This window comes from Glycine max, chromosome 1 (assembly GCF_000004515.6).
Source record: "Glycine max cultivar Williams 82 chromosome 1, Glycine_max_v4.0, whole genome shotgun sequence".
Lineage (NCBI taxonomy): Eukaryota > Viridiplantae > Streptophyta > Magnoliopsida > Fabales > Fabaceae > Glycine > Glycine max.
The window spans coordinates 25,244,673-25,268,253 of NC_016088.4; the positions used below are offsets into that span (position 1 = coordinate 25,244,673).

General features: G+C 33.9%; 3 protein-coding genes and 5 non-coding genes across 12 annotated transcripts; 6 read left to right on the forward strand and 2 right to left on the reverse strand.

Annotated features, from left to right (window-relative positions):
• Positions 1 to 5,579: 5,579 nt before the first annotated feature.
• LOC102667900 (uncharacterized) lies at positions 5,580 to 6,170 on the reverse strand. Of its 2 annotated transcripts, none has more exons than XM_006573186.4 (2): positions 5,827 to 6,170; positions 5,580 to 5,720 (listed from the first exon to the last, which is right to left on the reverse strand). In XM_006573186.4, exons 1-2 carry the CDS (start codon positions 6,128 to 6,130, stop codon positions 5,662 to 5,664), a joined length of 363 nt encoding a protein of 120 aa, XP_006573249.1. In that variant the 5' UTR covers positions 6,131 to 6,170; the 3' UTR covers positions 5,580 to 5,661. The 2 variants fall into 2 exon arrangements, with proteins under 2 accessions (XP_006573249.1, XP_006573250.1); XM_006573187.4 differs by having other exon boundaries at positions 5,603 to 5,717.
• Positions 6,171 to 18,035: 11,865 nt separating this feature from the next.
• On the reverse strand, positions 18,036 to 19,560 carry LOC100816026 (uncharacterized). Of its 2 annotated transcripts, none has more exons than XM_006573188.4 (3): positions 19,220 to 19,560; positions 18,705 to 18,816; positions 18,036 to 18,096 (listed from the first exon to the last, which is right to left on the reverse strand). In XM_006573188.4, the coding sequence occupies exons 1-3, from the start codon at positions 19,405 to 19,407 to the stop codon at positions 18,085 to 18,087; spliced, it is 312 nt and encodes a 103-aa protein (XP_006573251.1). In that variant the 5' UTR covers positions 19,408 to 19,560; the 3' UTR covers positions 18,036 to 18,084. The 2 variants fall into 2 exon arrangements, with proteins under 2 accessions (XP_006573251.1, XP_003516839.1); XM_003516791.5 differs by lacking the exon at positions 18,036 to 18,096 and adding an exon at positions 18,232 to 18,578.
• An 812-nt stretch (positions 19,561 to 20,372) lies between these two features.
• On the forward strand, positions 20,373 to 22,711 carry LOC102668385 (uncharacterized). 3 transcript variants are annotated; one of them, XM_041015315.1, is made up of 3 exons: positions 20,382 to 20,740; positions 21,110 to 21,204; positions 21,622 to 22,711. In XM_041015315.1, the coding sequence occupies exons 1-3, from the start codon at positions 20,591 to 20,593 to the stop codon at positions 21,695 to 21,697; spliced, it is 321 nt and encodes a 106-aa protein (XP_040871249.1). In that variant the 5' UTR covers positions 20,382 to 20,590; the 3' UTR covers positions 21,698 to 22,711. The 3 variants fall into 3 exon arrangements, 1 of the variants encoding a protein (XP_040871249.1); XR_005891375.1 differs by having other exon boundaries at positions 20,373 to 20,740; positions 21,077 to 22,711; XR_005891373.1 differs by having other exon boundaries at positions 20,373 to 20,740; positions 21,083 to 22,711.
• LOC112997828 (small nucleolar RNA SNORD25) lies at positions 21,635 to 21,722 on the forward strand. Its single transcript, XR_003262901.1, has one exon. It is a non-coding gene; the product is annotated as a small nucleolar RNA SNORD25 (small nucleolar RNA).
• LOC112997915 (small nucleolar RNA snoR136) lies at positions 21,839 to 21,987 on the forward strand. Its single transcript, XR_003262967.1, has one exon. It is a non-coding gene; the product is annotated as a small nucleolar RNA snoR136 (small nucleolar RNA).
• Positions 22,146 to 22,233, forward strand: LOC112997912 (small nucleolar RNA snoR31). The gene has a single exon (XR_003262964.1). It is a non-coding gene; the product is annotated as a small nucleolar RNA snoR31 (small nucleolar RNA).
• Positions 22,556 to 22,650, forward strand: LOC112997904 (small nucleolar RNA snoR31/Z110/Z27). Its single transcript, XR_003262959.1, has one exon. It is a non-coding gene; the product is annotated as a small nucleolar RNA snoR31/Z110/Z27 (small nucleolar RNA).
• Positions 22,712 to 22,775: 64 nt separating the features above from the next.
• On the forward strand, positions 22,776 to 22,859 carry LOC112997843 (small nucleolar RNA SNORD25). Its single transcript, XR_003262912.1, has one exon. It is a non-coding gene; the product is annotated as a small nucleolar RNA SNORD25 (small nucleolar RNA).
• Positions 22,860 to 23,581: the final 722 nt, after the last annotated feature.

A 23,581-nucleotide genomic window follows, 5' to 3' on the forward strand; every position in this document is an offset into this window, starting at 1 on the left:
CATTCGTTCCGTAACAAGGGAAGTCCACCAATAGAGGGCATACCCTTGAAAGCTAAGGGTAGCCAATGGAACTTTTCTCTCTTCGCTAATATGATGGCAAGAAAAGAGTTGTTCAACCTTCATTTCCCAATCTAAGTAGGCCTCAACATTATCTTTTCCATGGAAATATGGGAGGCTAATGTTAACCCCTTCAGGCCTTCTATCCTTTTCTCTTCTTTGGGAGTGATGTTTAGTATGTGAACTATGACGCCCTCTATAATAGTCGCTAAGTTCTTCACTTAAACTCTTGCAAGAGTCGTGACTACTATAGGAGGCATGTTTTTCTCTTTTCATTTCTTTCATTATTTTTCTTCTTTCTTCCTCTCTTATTTTCTCTCTTTCATCTTGACTTATTTCTTCCACTCTTTTTTTACCTTTTTCTTTTCTCTCTTGTTTTTCTTTCCACAACTTAAGGGATCTCAACTCATCTAATATCTTATACAAGGGGTCCTTAGGAGTAGAACCCTCACCATTAACACTAGATGAAGAATGAAGACTCATGTTGGTTCCTAAGTTATGGTTCTTTCTTGATGGGGGTTTGAAAAAAAGGTAACACAAACTATGGTTGAAACTCGCCAAAATAAACACAAAAAGAGGTGTGAAAGATAAGGTAAAAACTAATTGGTAAAAGGTAAGCAATCTAGGCGGTTTGACAATGAAAGGTAAAGGAAATAAGCTATGAAAGTAAACAAGAAATTAAAGTGCAAGAAATGCAAACTAGGCGGATCCTAAGAGTGTTTGGATGACCTCATTTAAGGTTCCCAACAAAACACTCACTATCCTAAGGGAAAATTGCCTAAAATTATTACACACAAATGGAAGTAGCGTGACCTATTGGAGGCTCCCAACTTACTTCTAATGAAAGGCCTTTTTGTTACAAAGTTTGAAAACAAAGCAAATTGTCAATTACAAAATTACAAAAAAAGAAGTCCTCAATTGTGGTGGCTATTCTATCTTTGGTGTTTCACTCAATTTGGAGTGCTTCTTAGTCCAATAGCTCTTAAGGTGGTTGGCCCCTTGCTTCTTGACTCAAATTCTTCAAGGTATGGCATCAATCCTCCTTTCCAATTCCCTATATGGCAACTCACAAGCAAGGAAACAAAGAAACAAGCAATAACCAAAGACCAAAAAAAATGAAATGAAAGCTAAACCAATAGAGTTTTAACAAGACAAATTTTCAAGGATTATTCAACAATTAAAGCAATGAAAAGCACACAAAAGCAAGCTAGGACTCAAAGAGAAACCAAGAATGGATCTAGAGTAGAGTAGAAAAACAAAAAAGACTCAAGAAACCTCTAGTTTTGGCATTTGTTTTCACAATAATTTTCAATTGAAATTTCAGAACTAGGATTGTATAAAATAGTCACCAATTGTAGAACACATTTTGAGCCAAAACAACAAGCACACTTCCCTTTCACTTTTTTTTTCTTTTCCTGGACACTGATTTTTATGCCAACTTGTTTGATTTTTCTTATTTTTTTCCTTTAATCCAAATCGATTGGTTCTTTTTTCATAATTTTGGACCAGAAGTCAAGAAAATGAAATAAAAATTTCAGCTCAAAACACATAGTGACCAATTCCCAGTAATTTATACAAGTTCGTATGTTCAAGCTGCCAACACCAGCGATTTCAACCTAGAAATCAAGAGTAGTGTTTATGTTGCTTAAGGCTTGGACAGTTACAATTTGTGTTTGCTTATGCTCAATTATCTTGAATAACACAATTCAAGATAGTTTAAGACTTATTTTGATTCACAAATCCAGCCACAACTCAGCACCACAACTCAACTTCATCATAGGCATCATGTAGGAAACTTAGAAAACAAAAAAAAAAGAGTTCAACAATAAGACTACTTCTAAGAATTGATTTAGAACATGTTATGAACTAAATAACAAGCATGAATTAGACTCAAAATTCAAAAGATAGGCTAAGAATGACAAGAATACATGAACAAATGTATCTAGAATTCAATCAACAAAATAAAAATTCAACACAAACTTAGAACATAATGTGACAATTACTATGACTAAACATGACTCTAAAACAAGATGAATGGCAGCGGAATGGAGAAGAAGAGGAGTTGAGAGGAGATCCCACTTCAAGGAGAAGATGAGTCTAGAAGAAGCTCACCACCATAGGAGGCCATGGATAAGAGCTTGGAGGAAGAAAGAGATGAATGAAGGGAGAGGGAGAGAAGAGCACGAAATGTTTTGCTCTAAGAGAGCTCTAAACTTTGAAGTTTAATTTTCAAATGATCAAAGTTGAAAAAAAATGCACACACATGACCTCTATTTATAGCCAAAGTGTCACACAAAATTGGAGAGAAATTTGAATTTCAATTCAAATTTCACTTGAATTTTAAATTCAATTTGTGGCGCCAAACTTTGGAGCCTAAATTTCACTAATTATGATTAGTGATTTTTGTGTTTTTTTTTTCTAATCAATATTTTAGAAGAACATTTAGATCTAAGGTTCAGCACAAGAATATTATGAATGAAAAATGATAGAACCTAAAATCAACACAAAAACAAGATTCAAGAGTAGATCTACAAAATTTGAACCATAGAAATGCAAGAACAAGTGCAGATCTAAGATTTAATTGTTTTTTTTTTTAATCTACTCTAAACAGAACCAAACCACAAGACAATGGAGTATATACATGGAGAATAAGATGAAGAACAAGGAATTAAAGAGAATTCACATAACAAAAAGATAGAGGAAGCAAAAAAACATCACCTAGATGAAGATGCTCTTGATACCACATGATGTAAGCTCCATCGAAGCTTGTAGGCCTAGGATCTTCTTCATCAATGGATTCCTTTGCTTCTCGGAAGATGAATGGAAGCGGAATGGAGAAGAAGAAGAGTTGAGAGGAGATGCCACATCAAGGAGAAGATGAGTCTAGAAGAAGTTCACCACCATAGGAGGCCAAGGATAAGAGCTTGGAGGAAGAAAGAGATGAATGAAGGGAGAGGGAGAGAAGAGCACGAAATTTTTTGCTCTAAGAGAGCTCTAAACTTTGAAGATTAATTTTCAAATGATCAAAGTTGAAAAAAAATGCACACACGTGACCTCTATTTATAGCCAAAGTGTCACACAAAATTGGAGAGAAATTTGAATTTCAATTCAAATTTCACTTGAATTTGAAATTGAATTTGTGGCGCCAAACTTTGGAGCCAAAATTTCACTAATTATGATTAGTGAATTTTAGTTATGGTTCAGCCCACTAATCCAAGATCAATTCCAAGATTCTCCACTAAGTGTGCTTAGGTGTCATGAGGCATGTAAAGCATGAAGGACATGCACAAAGTGTGACTATATGATGTGGCAATGGGGTGTAGTAAGCAAATGCTCACCTCCCCCTCTAAAATTTAATTGGATTGGGCTTCTACCAATTCAATTAAATTTATTTCCAACCACACACATCAAATATTCACTTAGTTCATGTGAAATTACAAAACTACCCCTAATACAAAACTAGTCTAGGTGCCCTAAAATACAAGGGCTGAAAAATCCTATATTTCTAGGGTACCCTACCTACAATATGGAGCCCTAAATACAAGGACCAAATATAATGACATCCTAGTCTAATATGTACAAAGATAATTGGACCCAACCTTGGCCCATGGGCTCGAGAATCTACCCTGAGGTTCATGAGAACCCTAGGGCCTTCTTCAGCAGCTCTAGCCCAATCCTCTTGGAGCCTCTTGCTCATGGCTCTAGTGACTGGTCCCTTCCTAGGGAGGATTGCATCAAGAAGCATAAAATTTTGTGCCTCAAATGAGGTCTGAACTTTGAAGTGTAATTCTCAAATGATCAAAGTTGAAAAAATGCACATACATGGCCTCTATTTATAGCCTAAGTGTCACACAAAATTGGAGTCAAATTTGAATTTCTATTCAAATTTCACTAGAATTTGAAATTGAATTTGTGGAGACAAAATTTCACTAATTATGATTAGTGAATTTTAGCTATGGTTCAGCCCACTAATCCAAGATCAAGTCCAAGATTCTCCACTAAGTGTGCTTAGGTGTCATAAGACATGTAAAGCATGAAGAACATGCACAAAAAGTGACTATATGATGTGGCAATGGTGTGTAGCAAGCAAATGCTTACCTCCCCCTTAGGATGGTCCAAAATTTAATTGGATTGGGCTTCTCCCAATTCAACTAAATTTATCTCCTAACACACACATCAAATAGTGCACTTAATGCACGTGGAATTACAAAACTACTCCTAATACAAAAACTAGTCTAGGTTCCCTAAAATACAAGAGCTGTAAAATCCTACATTTCTAAGGTACCCTCCCTACACTATGGAGCCCTAAATACAAGGTCCAAAAATAATGAAACCTTAATCTAAATGTACAAAGATAAGTGGGCTCATACTTAGCCCATGGGTCCAAAATCAACCCTAAGGCTCATGAGAACCCTAAGGCCTACTCTTGCATCTCTTGCCCAATCTTCTTAGAGTCTTCTATCCAAAGCCCTTGGGGGATAGGATTACATCAAAACTTGCTGGAAACTGAGGATATGTTGACTTGGTTGGAAAGGAGGTGGTTGTGATTGTGTGGTTGACTATCATTGGCTTCAAGGTTGTCTTTTTTGTGCCTATGGAAAAGATAAAAGTGCATGGTGTGTTGTCTCATTAGCTTCTTTACACATGGGGCAATACTTATCTTGCACTAGGCTTTTGAAACAATTTTTCCTTCATGGTAAAAACTCCTTGCAGACTCTCCATGCCAGATTTACACACTTTGGGTCATTGTTGGATGAATTAAGGAGCTAACTCACAATAACTGTGTACCATGAGACAAAAGAATGTTTGGTTTATCGTTTGCATGGTTCCAAATGTCCGTTAATGTATTTCAAAGCAGCAAATGGAGAAGTAACTATACTATTGGATTGGAAAAAAAATGTGAGCCACATTGAGTCCAACATTTTTCCAAATACATCCTAACTAATCAAAAGTTACATTGAGTCCAACATATATATGATAAGGTTTTATTACTATACTAATAACCATAGTAAAAATAAATATGAGAAAATAAAATATGGAATAATAGCGTAAAATAGTGTTACATTATCATTTAATTACAAACCAATGTAAAAAAGTGTGCATTGTCAATGTAAAATATGTGCACTAAAAGTATAATAATAATTTTTAGTACATCAATATGTTGTTTTGTATTTTATTTGAAATTTGATTAAAAATAGTTTAAGATATAATAAAAGACTAATAATAGGATGTACAATATGGAGACAAATATAACTATTGAAACTTAAAAAATTAAAATTAAAATTAAAATAATTGATCATTAAATAAAAATAATTTTTAATAAGTTCTCAATCATTTGATATGTTGGTCATCAATATTTCTTCACATACATTTTTCCTTATGTCTATTAATTTATTAGAGTCATCATTCATATTATTTGCAAGCATATTCACTAATATATGAAAGGAAGATAAGAAAAATGAAGAAAAATAACCAGACAAAGAATTTACAAAAGATAGAAAAAATATATATATATTACTCATTAATTAAGATTTATTTATTACAATTAGGCATAGGTATTATTTCTCTTAACAATCATGTTCTTGAACATTTTTTAACAAAATATTAATTCTTACGACACTCTTGTACAAAAGAATCCTTCACCACAAGACCACGAGCATCTACTGTGTAAAGTCAATTAACAAAAACACGTAAAAATATAATTAACTCAATTATAAAGAATAATTATTAAACCTTAAAAAGATACTGATGTTTTGAGAGAATGAATACCGATGTTGGCATCAACGGAGTTTTTCAAGGCACAACCAGTGATACAATCATGGGCAACATCGATGGGATTGTCATGACATTTTGCAGTACATGCATAAAGACATATTACATATGCAAGGACACCACCTGGAAGTAGTAGAAATTTTGCGCATGCTGAACTACATTTATCCTGACAATAGACTCCATCATACACACGATTTGAGCCAATTTTCACAAATGAAGGATTGTAATTAGCTTGTGAAAATCCCAACACAATCATGAACATAATCATAAGTCCAGTAATTTTCATCTCATTCTTTGCCATAATGCTTCTCTAAATCTATATATCTATGAAGGTGAGCACAAGATAAATACTTATCCGCATGGGACAACATTCTAATAAATATATTTCCCAAATATAATGTTTAATATTGTTATTAAATTAAATATGTACAAATGGGTAATAAATATTATAAATCAAATAATACATTAAATACTACAATAAATGCTATATTAAATATAACATATTCTTTATAAATGCTACATTAAATATATAAAAATATCAAATAATACATTAAATGCTCATTAATTATTTTGAAAGGCTACATTAAATATAATATTATACAATAAAAAAATATTTGTATAAATACTACTGTAATAACATCTATCCATCATTAGAAAATACAATTTAAGTAGCTTCAATGAAAAGTTTTACATGTGTCATTATCTGGTGTAATAGCTTCCATAATACTCTTCCAAAATTCTTTCTATTTTAAAACAATTGTTAGGTAAAAAATCCACTTCCATAGAAATATAATTGCAGGTACAATAAAATAGAAAGTTTACACATGCCTTTATTTGGTGCAAGAGGAATGCTAGTGACATTCTCTTTCTTGCATTCTATGATTTGTTGATATTTATTGGCAAGGTCCACCAATTTTGGCAGGATCCACTTCTAAATCAAAAGAGATAATCATTATATAAGAAGCACAACCCACCAAAATTGCTTATTTTTAATAAATTTCAGCCAATTACAGAGAGTGTCCTTAACAGTTCTTTATGTTGTAATAGCTTCTTTAATACTATTACAAAATTCTTTCTATTTTTATAAATTTTTAAAATTTTTAAAATAGTATTATGGTTAACAATTTATTTTAAAACCATTGACAAGTAGCCATAATATAAGTTCAAATGAGGGAAAGATTGGTTTACTCACTTTATTAGTGTTATTTAGAGTAAGTTCAAATGAGGGAAAATATCAAAGTAGTAAAGATAATATAAGTTGAGTTTCCAATATGCTTGGAAGTTGGAATTACTTTGACACACAACTTGATGGAAGCTTACTTGTGGGGCTTCTATGTAGGCTGGATCTTGAGCTTCAATGAGGTCCTTTAATGGTGATTTTCCACCATGGAGATGCAGTGGAAGACAAAGGAGAAGAGGTGAGAAGAGGCGTCATCCACTAGGGAATAAGCCATGGAATAAGGAGCTTCACCACCAAGATGAGCCTTGGATAAGAAGCTTGGAGAGGATGCTTCAATGGAGGAAAAGAAATAAGGAGAGAAAGAGAGAGGGGGGAGCACAAAATTGAAGGAAGAAAAAGGGAGAGAAGTTGAACTTTGAGTTGTGTCTCACAAGACTCTCATTCATCAAAGTTACAACAAGTGTTACACATGCTTCTATTTATAGACTAGGTAGCTTCCTTGAGAAGCTTTCTTGAGAAAACTTCCTTGAGAAGCTTCTTTGAGAAAACTTCCTTGAGAAGCTAGAGCTTAGCTACACACACCCCTCTCATAACTAAGCTCACCTCCTTGAGAATCTTCCTTACGAAGATTCCTAAAGAAGCTAGAGCTTAGCTACATATACCTCTCTAATAGCTAAGCTCACCTCCTTGAGATGAGAAGCTAGAGCTTAGCTACACACCCCCTATAATAGTTAAGCTCACCCCCATGACAAAATACAAAAAAAATCCCTACTACAAAGACTACTCAAAAAGCCTCGAAATACAAGGCTAAAACCCTATACTACTAGAATGGCCAAAATACAAGGCCCAAACGAAACAAAAACCTATTCTAATATTTACAAAGATAAGTGGGCTCATACTTAGCCCATGGGCTCGAAATCTACCCTAAGGCTCATGAGAACCCTAGGGCCTTCCCTTGGATCTCTGGCTCAATCTACTTGGAGTCTTCTATCCAATGCCCTTGCGGGGTAGGATTGCATCACAACTCCCTTAAATATTGTTTTCATGGAGAAAGATTTTGTCTTTAAGGTGGAATCCAAGAATGTACTCAATTCAAGGTTTCATCAATCTTTCGATGTTAAGAAAATATGCTCTGATCCATAGATTAAGGGAAATTTTGGGATCTAGGACAACAACCTATGGTATAACAGTATATATACTTAATCTCTTCTTATAAGTTGCTACTTTTGATGATGTGTTTTATATATTGCAGATAAATTACATATTCCAAGTGCTGAGATGATGAAGGAGGTTGTCAAGATTGGAAAGAAATGTTCTACTTGCTAGAAGACTTGTTTTTTTAAAGAAATATTTTGGTTATTTTATGTTGATCTTTTTCTTACTTTTGATTTGGATTTTGTATTTGGGACTTGGTGTTCCTTGAACTCTAGTTTGAAATGTGTTTGTGCACGTAGTTTTAAGAGTGTTATGTGTCTTTTTAAAGGTTGTTTTCCATTTCATACAACTTTAGAATGTTTTTAACATGTATATTGTAACATCCCAATTTTCTAGATTGGGAAGTTTATGGTAAAAATTGTTTATATTTTTTTTTATTTGCAGTGTAGTAGTGTTATCTATAGTGAAATAATTAATAAAAAGGATAAGACCATCATTGGATAGCTAAGTAACCTAGATTTTACGTAATGAGTTTAGGAAAAAAAAAAGTGGTTTAGAAGTAGAAACTCTTGACCAAACTCTTAGTCAACAAAAGTCAACTTCAATCTAGAAGAGTCAAAGTAAGGAAATTCCCTCACTAATGATATTTTTGTAAAAAAGGACACTTTGGGCTAAAAATAAGAGATTTGGATTAGTTAATGAAAGTTTATAGTATTAATAGATGTGAAAAACAACTAGTTTAATTAATGAGGAAGAAAGATACTTAAATTTCACTAACTCTAATTAATTTAGTTCGGTTTAATTAAGAAAACTATAATAAGTATATTAAATACCCTATAATCAATAAGAAAGTTAGAGATTAATTAATAAACTTAATAGAAGTTTAAGTTATTAGGGGCAGTTAGGATTCAAAAAACCTAGATGACTCCACTTGTGGACCCTCCTCCTCAATAACCTAAAGGGGGCCTATATAGGAGAAGAAAGCTCCCCCTCCCCTCAACACTATTCATGCCGTTTTTCTAGAGAGAGAGGGAGTGACTTCTTATTCTTCTCTCTTCCTTACTTGCTAGTGTGTTTTGTGTGTGGAGGAAACTGAACTGTGATGCCCTAGGTAAAATTTACAATGATCCTTCAGTCAAATAATTGGTGCAAGATGAGGTTTATTATGAGATTAATATGTTTTGCACAATTCAGGAGATGGAAAATAATAAAGAAAATTAAGATGAAAATCTAAAAAGAAACAGGGAGAAGCTAGGTTTTGGGGTAAATGGGTTTGTCTATGGAGAAACACAGAAAAGTTTGACAATGCAATGATGATAAAGAAAGGCAAGGAGAGGATCTCGGAAACTACTCCGTTAATGTACAGTGATTAATTAATTATGACATAAGAACTCAACCAACTTTGGTAGTCGTTAGGCCTTAGATGGTTAATGCCTAATGAAAATGTTCTATTAAACTATTGAAGGATTATATTAAAACAAAATATTATTTTGATTAGCTTTGCATGATTTCTATAATTTTAAAGTGTTGTAATTTTAATATTTATTTCAAAAGATTTTTTTTTAAAAAAAAATTAATTAAATGGACAGTTATGACATTTAAATTTAAAATCTAAAATTTAAATTTCTAATTAATGCCAATAAAAATAGAAATTAAGTGGGGGGCAATGGCAATGATTTTGAACTTGATTTTAAAAGGAGATGAGGCCAATTATTTTCTTACTTCTCTATCCTTCTATTAAGCTTTCTCTCCCTTTACTCTTGGGTCAATTATTTTTCTTTGCGAGTTCTATAACCTTAGCTCTGCTAAGATGTTCCTATTGTATCTTGTGAGATTTGTGTGGGACATCGCAGATAAACCTTTTAGGTAAGTGACTGTCATGCTTCAGGAAGGTTAACCGTGTTTGTGATTTTCGACTTCAGCAACAACAATCTACAATATTTATATCATGGCTGAAGCAACAAAACCTGTCAACAATGTCGACACTTCCAACCCCTCGCCACTAACTGCAACCTTTTCCAAGCCACTGTCCGGCATCTCAAAAATTGAGGTCTTCACTGGCCAAAACTTCTGTCTCTGGCAGGAATGCATTCATACCTTGCTAGACATGCATGGAGTTGTCTTTGCTCTTTCCACTCCCAAACCTGATGTCGCTGATGATGCCAGTCAACTTCAATAATGGGTTCAAGTTAATAAGGTATGTCGTCACAATTTGTTAAGTGCCTTGTCTAATGACCTTTTTGATGTCTACTGCTCCTACACCGAATCCAAAGAGATATGTGATTCTCTCATACTCAAATACACTATCGAGGACGTGCTCAGACAGAGATTCATCATCGCCAACTACTACCGTTGGATCATGAACGAAGAAAAAGACATCAAGGTACAAATCAACGAATACCACAAGCTGTTGGAAGACCTAAAGACTGAAAAAAAAGACTGTGGGGGTATGTTATGATTGGTAGACCACTATCACACACCAAGTGCTTTTTGGTTCATATAGCTTGCTACACCAACAATAGTGCATGTTAAGTCCTACCAGTCTAGGTCTAGTTCGTATAACTTGCTATATGAGGTTCGATGCATTACACCTCATGTTGACTCGGGAATTTTTTTATTTATTAAATATAATTTATTCTTTTGAAATATATGAGAAATTGTTGTAATTTTAATATTTATTTCAAAAAAAAAATTCTTCAAAAAAGATTTAATTAAATGGACAGTTATGATATTTAAATTCAAAACAACTTTCATTGTACTAACATTACCATAGAATATTGTTTTGGAGGGAGTATCAAAGTGGCCCCCATAATTTATCTAGGAAAGTTGTTTAATGTAACATGAAAAAAGTTGAAAGAAATTATGAATCAAATGAATTCTACTACAAATCTACAACGGAAGGGTAAAATAAAAGGGAGAAAAAAAAACCTTCGGTAAGTTTTCTATATCTTCCTTTTATTACATTGTTCAATCAAATCAAATAATGACATATGAATGTTTCTTTAAAATTTTGCCACATGTAATTATTGATTTAATTTTTCTCCTAAGAAAAAAATGACCCTACTAGAAACCTAACACAGTTTCTCCAAGTTTCGATAGAGTATGGAAATATAAAACTTTTTAGGCTTTAAGTAATTTTTCGTTTATATAATTTAGTGTTTATTTTATTTTTGTCGTTGTATTTTTTTTCATTTTAATCCCTGCAATGTTTGTTTTATTTTTTATCTGCATTTTAGATAACAAAAAGAGTTTAATTTAAGTTTTCTCCTAAGAAAAAATTGATCCTACTAGAAACCTAACACAGTTTCTCCAAGTTTGGATAGAGTCTGAAAATATAAAACTTTTTAGGCTTAGGTAATTTTTCATTTATATAATTTAGTGTTTATTTTATTTTTGTCGTTGTAATTTTTTATTTCATTTTATTTCATTTTAATCCATGTAATGTTTGTGATGTAAGCTCCATTGGAGCTTGTAGGCCTAGGATCTTCTTCATCAATGGATTCTTTTGATTCTTGGAAGATGAATGGCAACAGAATGGAGTAGGAAGAGAGAGAGGAGACGCCACTTCAAGGAGAAGATGAGTCTAGAAGAAGCTCACCACCATAGGAGACCATGGATAAGAGCTTGGAGGAAGAAGGAGATGAATGAAGGGAGAGGAAGAGAAGAGCACAAAATTTTGTGCTCTAAGAAAGCTCTGAAATCTGAAGTTTAACTTTCAAATGATCAAAGTTGAAAAAAATGCACACACATGACCTCTATTTATAGCCTAAGTGTCACACAAAATTGGAGAGAAATTTGAATTTCAATTCAAATTTCACTAGAATTTGAAATTGAATTTGTGGAGCCAAACTTTGGAGCCAAAATTTCACTAATTATGATTAGTGAATTTTAGTTATGGTTCAGCCCACTAATCCAAGATCAATTCCAAGATTCTCCACTAAGTGTGTTTAGGTGTCATGAGGCATGTAAAGCATGAAGGGCATGCACAAAGTGTGACTATATGATGTGGCAATGGGGTGTAGTAAGCAAATGCTCACCTCCCCCTCTAAAATTTAATTGGATTGGGCTTCTACCAATTCAATTAAATTTTATTTCCCAACACACACATCAAATATTCACTTAGTGCATGTGAAATTATAAAACTACCCCTAATACAAAAACTAGTCTAGGTGCCCTAAAATACAAGGGCTGAAAAATCCTATATTTCTAGGGTACCCTACCTACATTGTGGAGCCCTAAATACAAGGCCCAAAATTAAAGAAACCTTAATATAATATATACAAAGATAAGTGTCCTCATACTTAGCCCATGGGCCTGAAATCTACCCTAAGGCTCATGAGAACCCTAGGGCCTTCTCTTGTATCTTTGGCCCAATCTTCTTAGAGTATTCTATCCAATGCCCTTGGGGGGGTAGGATTGCATCATTCCCTCCCCCTTGAAAAGGATTTGACCTAAAATCCAGAGGTTCTTGAAACTCATGGATTCTTTCCTCAACACCTGTAAAAAGAATAAAAACATATGTATTAGTGATGTTGGGTATGTTAGAGTACGATAAGGACTGAAAACCACTTTATTGGCCATCTTCCCATGAGAGAATATAGTTCCTCACCAACTCGATGAATGGTGCAACAAGTATAGAAAAATATGAGACAAACCTTTTGTAAAGGTTTGTTAAGATATTGAAGCCCCAAATTTCCCTTATACTTGGTGGAGTAGGCCACTCAAGAATGACCTTTATTCTCTTAGGGTCCATGGGAAGCTCTTGATCACTATTTAAAAATTTAAGGAAAGTAATGGAATAAAATATACCTTTTTCTTTATTTTCATGTTGATTATTCCTACAAAAAATTACGACAAACCTAAGGTGTCCCACATGAGCACCTAGGTTTGCATTGAAACAAAAAATAAGAACAAACCTGCCTAATGAGTCCCTATGTACACAAATCATGAAGATGTTGGGTGCATGAGTGATTTTACAAAAGAGTGTTGCACCACTCAACAAATTCATCATACCAACTATCATAGGGATTTGGTGCCTAATAATACCTATTTTAGGCACCAACAAAGCACAAGGATTTAAGCTCTTGCGAACCAAACCCTCATCCAACAACTCCTTTACTTGAGGAATAACCTCAAGCTCAAGAGGTATGGCGGTGCTAAGAGAAGTTTCCCTTGATAGGAGAAGGTAGAATGATTGTTTAAGAAGGAGTGCCCTTTTAATATCACCTTTTGTAGCAAAATGATTTTCCTTCTTAACAATCTTCTTGGAGGAATCCTTTTCCTCCTTTTCCTTCCCCTTGGCCTTTGAAGACAAGGCCTTACTATCCTTCTTTTTCTTTTGTTTTTCTAGTTTTTCCTCCTCATCCCTCTTATCTTTCATAGTTAGTTGATCTTTGGCCACCTGTGAAGGTGTTTGAGGATGCAACACATATTTAGTGCCAAGATGGGTGAGGGTAATTTCATTAGTTAGGCCATTGTAAATTATCTTCCTATAAAATTGCCATGGCCTTCCTAAAAGAATATGTCCTGCCTCCATGGGAACTATATCACAATTAACTTCATCCTTATATGTCCCAATGGAGAAAGGTACCTTCACTTGTTGGTTAACTATCATTTCCCCTTGCTCATTGAGCCATTGAAGTTTATAAGGTTTTGGATGGGGAATGATAGTGAGGTTCAACTTGGAAACTAATCTTGTGCTACAACAATTGCAACAAGATCCACTATCCACAATGAGAGAACAAGTTTTATCTAAAATTTTGCATCTTGTATGAAAGATGTTCTCTATTTGGGATTGAGATAGATCACAAGATTGACCTCCAAGGAGCCTTCTAACCATTAAGAGGTCACCTTCTTCATGGGGGTAGACTTCTTTACTAGACTTTTCACCCCTTACTTCATCTTCACTTCCACTAGAGGAAAGGCAAGAAGTGGTCTCCTCTTGACTACTATAAATGTCTTGACCCCTCATGATCATGGTTTTCTTTGTGGGGCATTGAGAGGCAATGTGACCTCTCCCAAGACATTTGAAGCATTTAATGTTGCTAGTCCTTTCTTGGGAACTAGTCTTAGGAGTGTATTTCTCTATGGTCTTACCCTTATCTTCCTTGGGTTTTGAAGGTGCAGCCCCCAAAATTCCATGGGCTTGGTCCTTCCTTGGATAAGAGTGAGAGCCATAAGATTTTGAAGAAGGCTTTCTTTTAAGTTGTTGCTCCACTCTTATACAAAATTGGACTAGCTCATCTAGGTCCTTATATGGAAGGAGTTCAACCTTGTCCCTCACTTCCATATCAAGCCCACTAAGGAACCTAGCTATGCTTGTTCTTTCCTCCTCCCTAAGTCCAGCTCTTAAAAGGAGTAGTTCCATTTGTTGTCTATATTCTTCAACACTCATACTCCCTTGTCTAAGCCTCTTGAGCTTGTCCATAAGCTCCTTTTCATAGTAGGAGGGAATGTGCCTCTTCCTAAGGGCACTCTTAAGATCATTCCAATACTCTACTAGAGGATCCCCATGAATCCTTCGTTCCCTAACAAGGGAAGTCCACCAATAGAGGGCATACCCTTGAAAGCTAATGGTAGCCAATGAAACTTTTCTCTCTTCGCTAATATGATGACAAGAAAAGAGTTGTTCAACCTTCATTTCCCAATCTAAGTAGGCCTCAACATTATCTTTTCCATGGAAATATGGGAGTCTAATGTTAACCTCTTGAGGCCTTCTATCCTTTTCTTTTCTTTGGGAGTGATGTTTAGTATGTGAACTATGGTGCCCTCTATAATAGTCGCTAAGTTCTTCACTTAAACTCTTGCAAGAGTCATGACTACTATTGGAGACATGTTTTTCTCTTTTAATTTCTTTCATTATTTTTCTTCTTTCTTCCTCTCTTATTTTCTCTCTTTCATCTTGACTTATTTCTTCCACTCTTTTTTTACCTTTTTCTTTTCTCTCTTGTTTTTCTTTCCACAACTTTCAACTCATCTAATATCTTATACAAGGGGTCCTTAGGAGTAGAACCCTCACCATTAACATTAGATGAAGAATGTAGACTCGTGTTGGTTCCTAAGTTATGGTTCTTTCTTGTTGGGAGTTTGAAAACAAAAGGTAAAAGAAACTATGATTGAAACTAGCCAAAATAAACACTAAAAGAGGTGTGAAAGATAAGGTAAAAACTAATTGGTAAAAGGCAAGCTACCTAGGCGGTTTGACAATGGAGAGTAAAGGAAATAAGCTATGAAAGTAAGCAAGAAATTAAAGTGCAAGAAATGCAAACTAGGCGGATCCTAAGAGTGTTTGGATGACCTCATTTAAGGTTCCCAACAAAACACTCATTATCCTAAGGGAAAATTGCCTAAAATTATTATACACAAATGGAAGTAGGCTGACCTATTGGAGGCTCCCAAATTACTTCCAATGAAAGGCCTTTTTGTTACAAAATTTGAAAGCAAAGCAAATTGCCAATTACAAAAAAAAGTCCTTGATTGTGGTGACTATTCTCTCTTTGGTGTTTCACTCAATTTGGAGTGCTTCTTAGTTCAATAGCTCTTAAGGTGGTTGGCCCCTTGCTTCTTGACTAAAATTCTTCAAGGTATGATACCAATCCTCCTTTCCAATTCCCTATATGGCAACTCACAAGCAAGGAAACAAAGAGACAAGCAATAACCAAAGACAAAAAAAATGAAATGAAAGCTAAACCAATAGAGTTTTAACAAGACAAATTTTCAAGGATTATTCAACAATTAAAGCAATGAAAAGCACACAAAAGCAAGTTAGGACTCAAAGAGAAACCTAGAATGGCTCTAGAGTAGAGTAGAAAAACTAAAAAGAAAAAAGAAAAAAAGACTCAAGAAACCTCTATTTTTGGCACTTGTTTTCACAATAATTTTCAATTGAAGTTTCAGAACTAGGATTGGTATAAAATAGGCACCAATTATAGAACAAATTTTGAGCCAAAACAACAAGCACACTTCCCTTTCACTTTTTTTTTCCTGAACACTAATTTTTCTACCAACTTGTGTGATTTTTATTATTTTTTACTTCAATCCGAATCGCTTAGTACTTTTTTTATAATTTTGGTCCAGATGTCTAGAAAATTCAGTAAAGCTTTGAGCTCAAAACACGTAGTGACCAATTCCCAGTAATTTATATAAGTTCGTATGTTCAAGCTGCCAACACCAGCGATTTCAACCTAGAAATCAAGAGTAGTGTTTATGTTGCTTAAGGCTTGGATAGTTGAAATTTTTGTTTGCTTATGCTCAATTATCTTGAATAACACAATTCAAGAGAGCTTAAGACTTATTTTGATTCTCAAATCCAGCCATAACTCAGCACCACAACTCAACTTCATCATAGGCATCATGTAGGAAACTTAGAAAAAAAAAGAGTTCAACAACAAGACTACTTCTAGGAATTGATTTAGAACATGTTATGAACTAAATAATATTCATGAATTAGACTCAAAATTCAAAAGATAGGCTAAGAATGACAAGAATACATGAACAAATGTTTCTAGAATTCAATCAACTAAATAAAAATTCAACACAAACTTAGAACATAATGTGACAATTATTATGACTAAACATGACTCTAAGACAACATGGATTAAGTGATTTACACTTAGATTTTTGTGTTTTTTTTTCTAATCAATATTTTGGAAGAAAATTTAGATCTAAGGTTCAGCACCAGAATATTATGAATGAAAAATGATAGAACCTAAAATCAACACAAAAACAAGATTCAAGAGTAGATCTACAAAATTTGAACCATAGAAATGCAAGAACAAGTGTAGATCTAAGATTTAATCGGTTTAATTTTTTTGAATCTACTCTAAACAACACTAAACCATAAGACAATGGAGGATATACATTGAGAATAAGATGAAGAACAAGGAATTAAAGAGAATTCACCGAACAAAAAGATAGAGGAAGCAAAAGAACATCACCTAGATGAAGATGCTCTTGATACCACATGATGTAAGCTTCATTGGAGCTTGTAGGCCTAGGATCTTCTTCATCAATGGATTCCTTTGCTTCTTGGTAGATGAATGGCATCGGAATGGAGTAGGAAGAGAGAGAGGAGACGCCACTTCAAGGAGAAGATGAGTCTAGAAGAAGCTCACCACCATAGGAGGCCATGGATAAGAGCTTAGAGGAAGAAGGAGATGAATAAAGGGAGAGGGAGAGTAGAGCTGTGAAATCTGAAGTTTAATTTTCAAGTGATCAAAGTTGAAAAAAATGCACATACATGACCTCTATTTATAGCCTAGTGTCACACAAAATTGGAGGGGAATTTGAATTTCAATTCAAATTTCACTTGAATTTGAAATTGAATTTGTGGAGCCAAACTTTGGAGCCCAAATTTCACTAATAATGATTAGTGAATTTTAGTTATGGTTCAGCCCACTAATCCAAGATCAATTCCAAGATTTTCCACTAAGTGTGCTTAGGTGTCATGAGGCATGTAAAGCATGAAGGACATGAACAAAGTGTGACTATATGATGTGGTAATGGGGTGTAGTAAGCAAATGCTCACCTCCCCCTCTAAAATTTAATTGGATTGGACTTCTACCAATTCAATTAAATTTTATTTCCCAACACACACATCAAATATTCACTTAGTGCATGTGAAATTACAAAACTACTCCTAATACAAAAAACTATTCTAGGTGCCCTAAAATACAAGGGCTGAAAAATCCTATATTTCTAGGGTACCCTACCTACATTATGGAGCCCTAAATACAAGGACCAAAATTAATGAAACCTTAATCTAATATGTACAAAGATAAGTGAGCTCATACTTAGCCCATGGGCCTGAAATCTACCCTAAGGCTCATGAGAACCTTAAGGCCTTCTCATGCATCTTTGGCTCAATCTTCTTGGAGTCTTCTATCCAATGCCCTTGAGGGGTAGGATTGCATCAGTTTGTTTTATTTTTTTATCTGCATTTTAGATAACATGTTGAACATATAAAAAATACTTTGAATATTGAAAAAAAATGTTACCAAAACGCATTAATGACAAAAACTAAGAAAAAAGATTCTTCTGTAACCAAAAAAAATTATTAAGATTCAACTATAAGAAAGAAAAATGTATTTAAGCCATTTTTTAATTAACACGGATACATTATTGCTAGAAAGGCTATTTTGAGAAGAAAATTGAGCATCACAAACTTCATAAGCTTATAATCTCATAATAGAGTTGTTTATCATGGGAACAAGGAGATAAACTCTCTCTTTCTCTCCGTATGTGATGTATTGTTATTACATCATCATCTTTAAACTCCCTTTGAACCACTGTCAAATGAGTTATCATGTTGAACAAAAGTCCTTTGAATCCTTCAAGCTGAGTTGATCTTCTCATCAATCAACATTGGAAGCTTGTTCTGGATAGGACCGACATCCTTCAAGGGCAAGTCTAGAATCTGCAATAGTTGAAAATGACATACATATACAAGCACTGTGCAAATTGCAAGGTACCAAAAAAGAGTAAAGTAGCATAGATAGAAAAAGTGAATGCAGAACAATATGTTATTGCCTCATTGGTTTACCTTTGGTCGATTTTTACCCCCAGGTGGTAACACCGCACCACCATCCCTTCTTGTTTTGGCAAAAAGGCCTTTGGTTACTGGTGACATCATCAAATCTGTTGGGCTTGTATATCTGACAAAATGAGGAAACACATTAAGATTTAAGACCTCACATAGTCACATCACTTACCCAATTATCAACTCATCTGCCTATTTTCTCCTTAAAATTTCATAAAAAGAGTACGTATATATTGGTGAGTTTAATTTCAATGGTGTTAATGTGAAAATTTCGACACTGTGAATTAATTAAAAATCATATTATGTATTATTTATTTTGTTAAAATCAATAAACTTATTGTATCACAATGGAGAAGTGCTCATCATACTTTATTATTGACTAAAATTTATCAAAAAACATACAAGAGTTATTAAATAAGAAGTATAACTTAAAAAATTATAATTTTTGATAAATTTTAATCTATTAGTGAAAAATTATCAACACTATTTACTCTTAATATATAAATGGATAATGTTACCTTTCTGCGTATTTGAATGCCTTGGGGACTCTAAGACGATCTGGGGTAACAGGCTTGCGCAATTCATTTGAGGAGTTATGATCATTGGGGTCTTGTTGAAGTGGAGTTGGTGTTTTGCATTCAGGTTCGGGTGTTCGGTCTTGAATTGGAACTTTTGGAGGCGTTTTGAGCATGTTTTCCTTTTCCATGAGATTATGGTGTGTGCCACCACGGAACAAGGAAAATTAATGTGTTGATGGAAAATACAAGTTCAATGGGAATGAATGTAGGGCGCTAGGTGTGTGGGAAGAAGTATATGATGAAAATGGTGGAAGCAAGATTAAGTGACCGCTTGAGAAAAAGGGGTTGCAACGGTCGAATTGTGTGAGGCGTTGCTAGAAGGATTGGGATTCAAATATGTTGTCCGTTGGTGATGAATGGGAATGACCAAATAGTCCAAAGCAACAAATAATTAAAAACTATTTAATTTCGAAAAAATTGCAAGAATAACTATCGATTAAAAAAAAAACTAATTTAAAAACACAAAATCCTCCGTAAATTAATTGCAATTTTGGTTTTAGAAATAAATTTTCATATGTTTAGTTTAGAAGAATTTAGAATTAATTTGAATTGAAATATTTTTGAATAATTTTTACATTAAATTCAAAATTTTGTACTTACATCTAACTTAATTTATAAATAAAAATATTTAAATATAAATCATGTAACTTTAAAATTAATTTCAACAAAAACAAACTTTACAAAATCAATTTATTCAAAATCAATTTTGCTCATGCTCATCCAAAAATGCACCAAAATTCCTATTCTCTTAGTAAGGATGAGTTTGACTTAGAGAATGAAAATATAAGATTTTTAAAAAAATTAAAATATAGTATAAAATGTGAGTCACGGGAAAAATATAAATTTACTCTTCAATATTTTGTTTATCTCATTCATTCCAAACACAACCTAACTCTAATTGGCCTAATGTAGTTAGTAGGCAATGCTCTCTCGGTAATAACGGTTTGGACCATCCCTAATACAATTCGGATGCACTAAAGCAAATACATCGGTACGTTAAGTAATTATCTGCTCTCTCCCATTAAGCCCATACATAAGAATTACAAAAAACAATATTAATTATTAATTAAAAAACAGTCAAAACCCTTATTATAAGTAATACGTAACTCCTCTTCTACACTAAGTCGCTAGCCACCATTGACCGCTAGGGGTTAGGGTTAGGGTTAGGGTTTTCTTCTCCTTTCATTCCTCCTTCATCTTGCAATTGTTTGTTCTCTTAACTTGGTTCTTACTTTGGCTGGATGATTAAAACTTATTGCCGTGTTTGCTCATTTCTGAAGTAACCGTCATAAATCAATGCTCACGGTGTAGATGGCACCGCCCTCATGGGTGGCATCTCCGCCGGAGCAGTTTCATATTCAATTGCCTTGTGGAGCAGCGTCGCTGCCTTTACCATTTGGGACTGGCCATGAGACCGAACATTACAATCCAATTTTTTCAATGTCTTTTTTAGAACATAGGGTAGGATTTGCTCTGAAATTTGAAAAAAATATCTTACTTGTTTTGTTTAGTGAGCTTCATAGTGTATATCAAATTTAAACTCAATAAATTGTTAGGATTTTTATGCTGGTGGGAGTGGAACAGTAGAATTTCTGTTCTTTGTTCTTTTTAATTGCTTTCTGCCGACAACAAATTCAAAGACATTTTGATAAACAGTTCCAACATTGGCTCTTGTGGATTAGTTGATTGCTTGGTATTTTTATTCACTTTTTCCCCTTAATTGCAATAAACAGTTATTTTCCTACTGCCTAACTAAATATTATCAAATGGTGTTTAATACCAAGTGCTTTTTCTAAGTTATAGGTTTGATCTACTGACACAATTGACCAGGTCACCCAGCAGCCAATAAAAGGACAAAAGTGTGTTGGGGAGTTCAATTTGGAGAAATGGAATGCACATGGAGCTGCATATCTTCTTCATGATAGGTTGCACACTCGTTCTGATATCACATTGCTGATGTTTGTTCATTTTGTGCAAGCATGCTTAAAACAACATTCATCCAACCTTAAAACTGGCCAGTTTGTAAGACTTGTGGGCTACCCCCTGGAAGAGTTCCAAAAAAGGGAACTAGTCTTACAAAATTAGGGTTTATGATTCCTTAGTCTCTGTTTCACTTTCGAATTTTGCTTTCACAATATGCTTCGCTATCTGGTCGATGTGGATTAACTTGATTCCCATTTGATTCGTTCCCTTGCAGCAATAGGGATTTTTGTGTTGTTCTTTTGTATCTCTTCCACAATCCTTTGGTTTTGGGAGAATACAGGAGCAACTAAATCAAATTTTCTATTGAAGATATCATTTATTTATTGTGGGTTTGCATTTTCTGGTCGACTGAGTTGCAGGGGTTGTGCTATTTTCAACTGTGATGAGCCTACAGAGTTACCTGTAATGAGTTGCGGGTATGATCGGAATCATTAATGAACATCTAAGGGACTGAGTTATCCAGTGTTTTTTGTTTTCCAGATTTTTAGTTTTTCTTTTACATTTTGTTTTTGAATGTTTGGTTTTTGTTGTTTAATTTTTTAAATATGTTCTTTTGAATTGGGGTTTAATGTTTGAAAGGCTTCAGCTTTCTTTGAGATTTTTGCTTGTACTTTTTCCAATTCCAATGTGTTTGGTGGTGCGTAATTGAAGCCAATATGTGTGTTCGCCTTGCTATCCATTGTTGCAATTTTGATGCAGCATTTGGACATTGAGGAACTAAATTACTCTTTTTGTTTGTCAGAAATTTGGTTTTTTATTGAGGTACAATGAAATATTGATGTTATTGTTTTTATGCCATCCGGTTGAGTCATTTCTTTGAGGTTAGATCATATTTTCTTACTGGTTATAATAGTTTATGTTCTATGTTGGTTTGAGATTTTGGTGGGTTATGATGAAGCTGAATATATAATCCAACACTTGATCTGAGTTATTATGAGTGATGGTATACAATTCGATGCCTCGGAATCTACATATCTGTTTTTGAGCAATTATGTTTACTATTTTTTTTTTCAATTGGGCTTGTTAGGTAGGTTTTCATGTTCTGGAAATATAACCAATTTTTATTTTTCTTTTTTGTATGGGTTAGGTTATCTCGTTTAGTTTTACTGCCACATTTTTGTATCTTCCCGCATAAGAGAAGTGGCTTTATGATTTTGTGCTTACCACGTAGGCATAACTTTTGTTAATTGACCCATTGACATAGATTGATTAGTGGATTGATGTATGTTGATTTAATGATTAGTGGATAGTCATATGATTATTTGCTTAGAAGCTCCCTTTATTCCCATTGCTAACATCATGTGATGAATTTGGAAAAATCTTAGGACACCTTCCTACACAGCAAACATTGCTGTGGATGAGAATAAATTTTCCATGCTGATGATGTTCTTTGTTTCTGTTCCACACTTGGGAAGCTTTGTTTTTAAATAAAAACTTCAAGATTGGTGATATTTTGTTTTGGGTTTGCCTTTTCTGGTTGATCACTTGATCGAGTTACTGTGGTTGCACTATTTTGAACTGTGATGAGCCTATAGACCTGTAATGATTTGCGGGTATGATCACAATCATTAATGAACATCTAAGGGACTGAATTATTCCCATGTACATTATAATTGAATTTTAAATATCATGAGAAAAATTGAAACAAAATTTTGAATTGAATTTTTGTTTCTAGCATTTAAGTGAACATAAAGCAATTAATTAAGAGAGAAAACTAAAATTTGATTAAAGATCTTGTTGCTCTCAAACAAAAGATTTGTTGCAACTCCTATCCAATTATTTTACAATAATTTTAGTACATTTCAATTAAATTTTAGAATTTTTCAAGTTAGATGAATGTTGGTTCTTTTCGTATAAATTTTGCTACTCTTAAACCTGCACAAGATAAAAAAAACCAAAAAAACATAAAACAAGCACAACAGAGCAAGACCCAAAAATTTACGTGGTTCGGCAATGTGTCTACATCCACGGAAAAGTGCAACTCCTCATCATCACATTGATCATGAAAACATTACAAGTTCAATACAAGCAACAGTTAGCTTTTATCTCTCTTGATTTCTCTTTTTAAAATTTCTCTCAATCACCTAGCACACTACCTCCTTTAAGAGTTTCTGAATTTCCTGCAACTCCTTTGATTTGCAGCCTAAAAAACTCTCTCAATGCATTACATGATCAAGAGTATATATACACTCTAGCTATGCTTTTGGTGCCAAAATCAATTCAGTTATCATAACTGAATTCAGTTATGACAACACCTCTTAGAGCCTTCTCACTTGTGTCAATTTGTGATTTTGAGTCACACACCACAAATCTCCACCT

What these genes read in the sequence shown, in the direction of transcription:
- LOC102667900 (XM_006573186.4), bottom strand. Translation starts at nt 6,130, where the DNA reads ATGGCAAAGAATGAGATGAAAATTACTGGACTTATGATTATGTTCATG. An exon ending in CTCCGTTGATGCCAACATCG is followed by an intron (nt 5,721 to 5,826) that starts GTATTCATTCTC and finishes GACTTTACACAG; the next exon opens with TAGATGCTCGTGGTCTTGTG.
- LOC100816026 (XM_003516791.5), bottom strand. Translation starts at nt 19,407, where the DNA reads ATGGAAAAGGAAAACATGCTCAAAACGCCTCCAAAAGTTCCAATTCAA. An exon ending in GCATTCAAATACGCAGAAAG is followed by an intron (nt 18,817 to 19,219) that starts GTAACATTATCC and finishes TCATTTTGTCAG; the next exon opens with ATATACAAGCCCAACAGATT. An exon ending in GGGGTAAAAATCGACCAAAG is followed by an intron (nt 18,579 to 18,704) that starts GTAAACCAATGA and finishes CAACTATTGCAG; the next exon opens with ATTCTAGACTTGCCCTTGAA.
- LOC102668385 (XM_041015315.1), top strand. Translation starts at nt 20,591, where the DNA reads ATGGCACCGCCCTCATGGGTGGCATCTCCGCCGGAGCAGTTTCATATT. An exon ending in TGTCTTTTTTAGAACATAGG is followed by an intron (nt 20,741 to 21,109) that starts GTAGGATTTGCT and finishes ACAATTGACCAG; the next exon opens with GTCACCCAGCAGCCAATAAA. An exon ending in GCATATCTTCTTCATGATAG is followed by an intron (nt 21,205 to 21,621) that starts GTTGCACACTCG and finishes ACTGAGTTGCAG; the next exon opens with GGGTTGTGCTATTTTCAACT.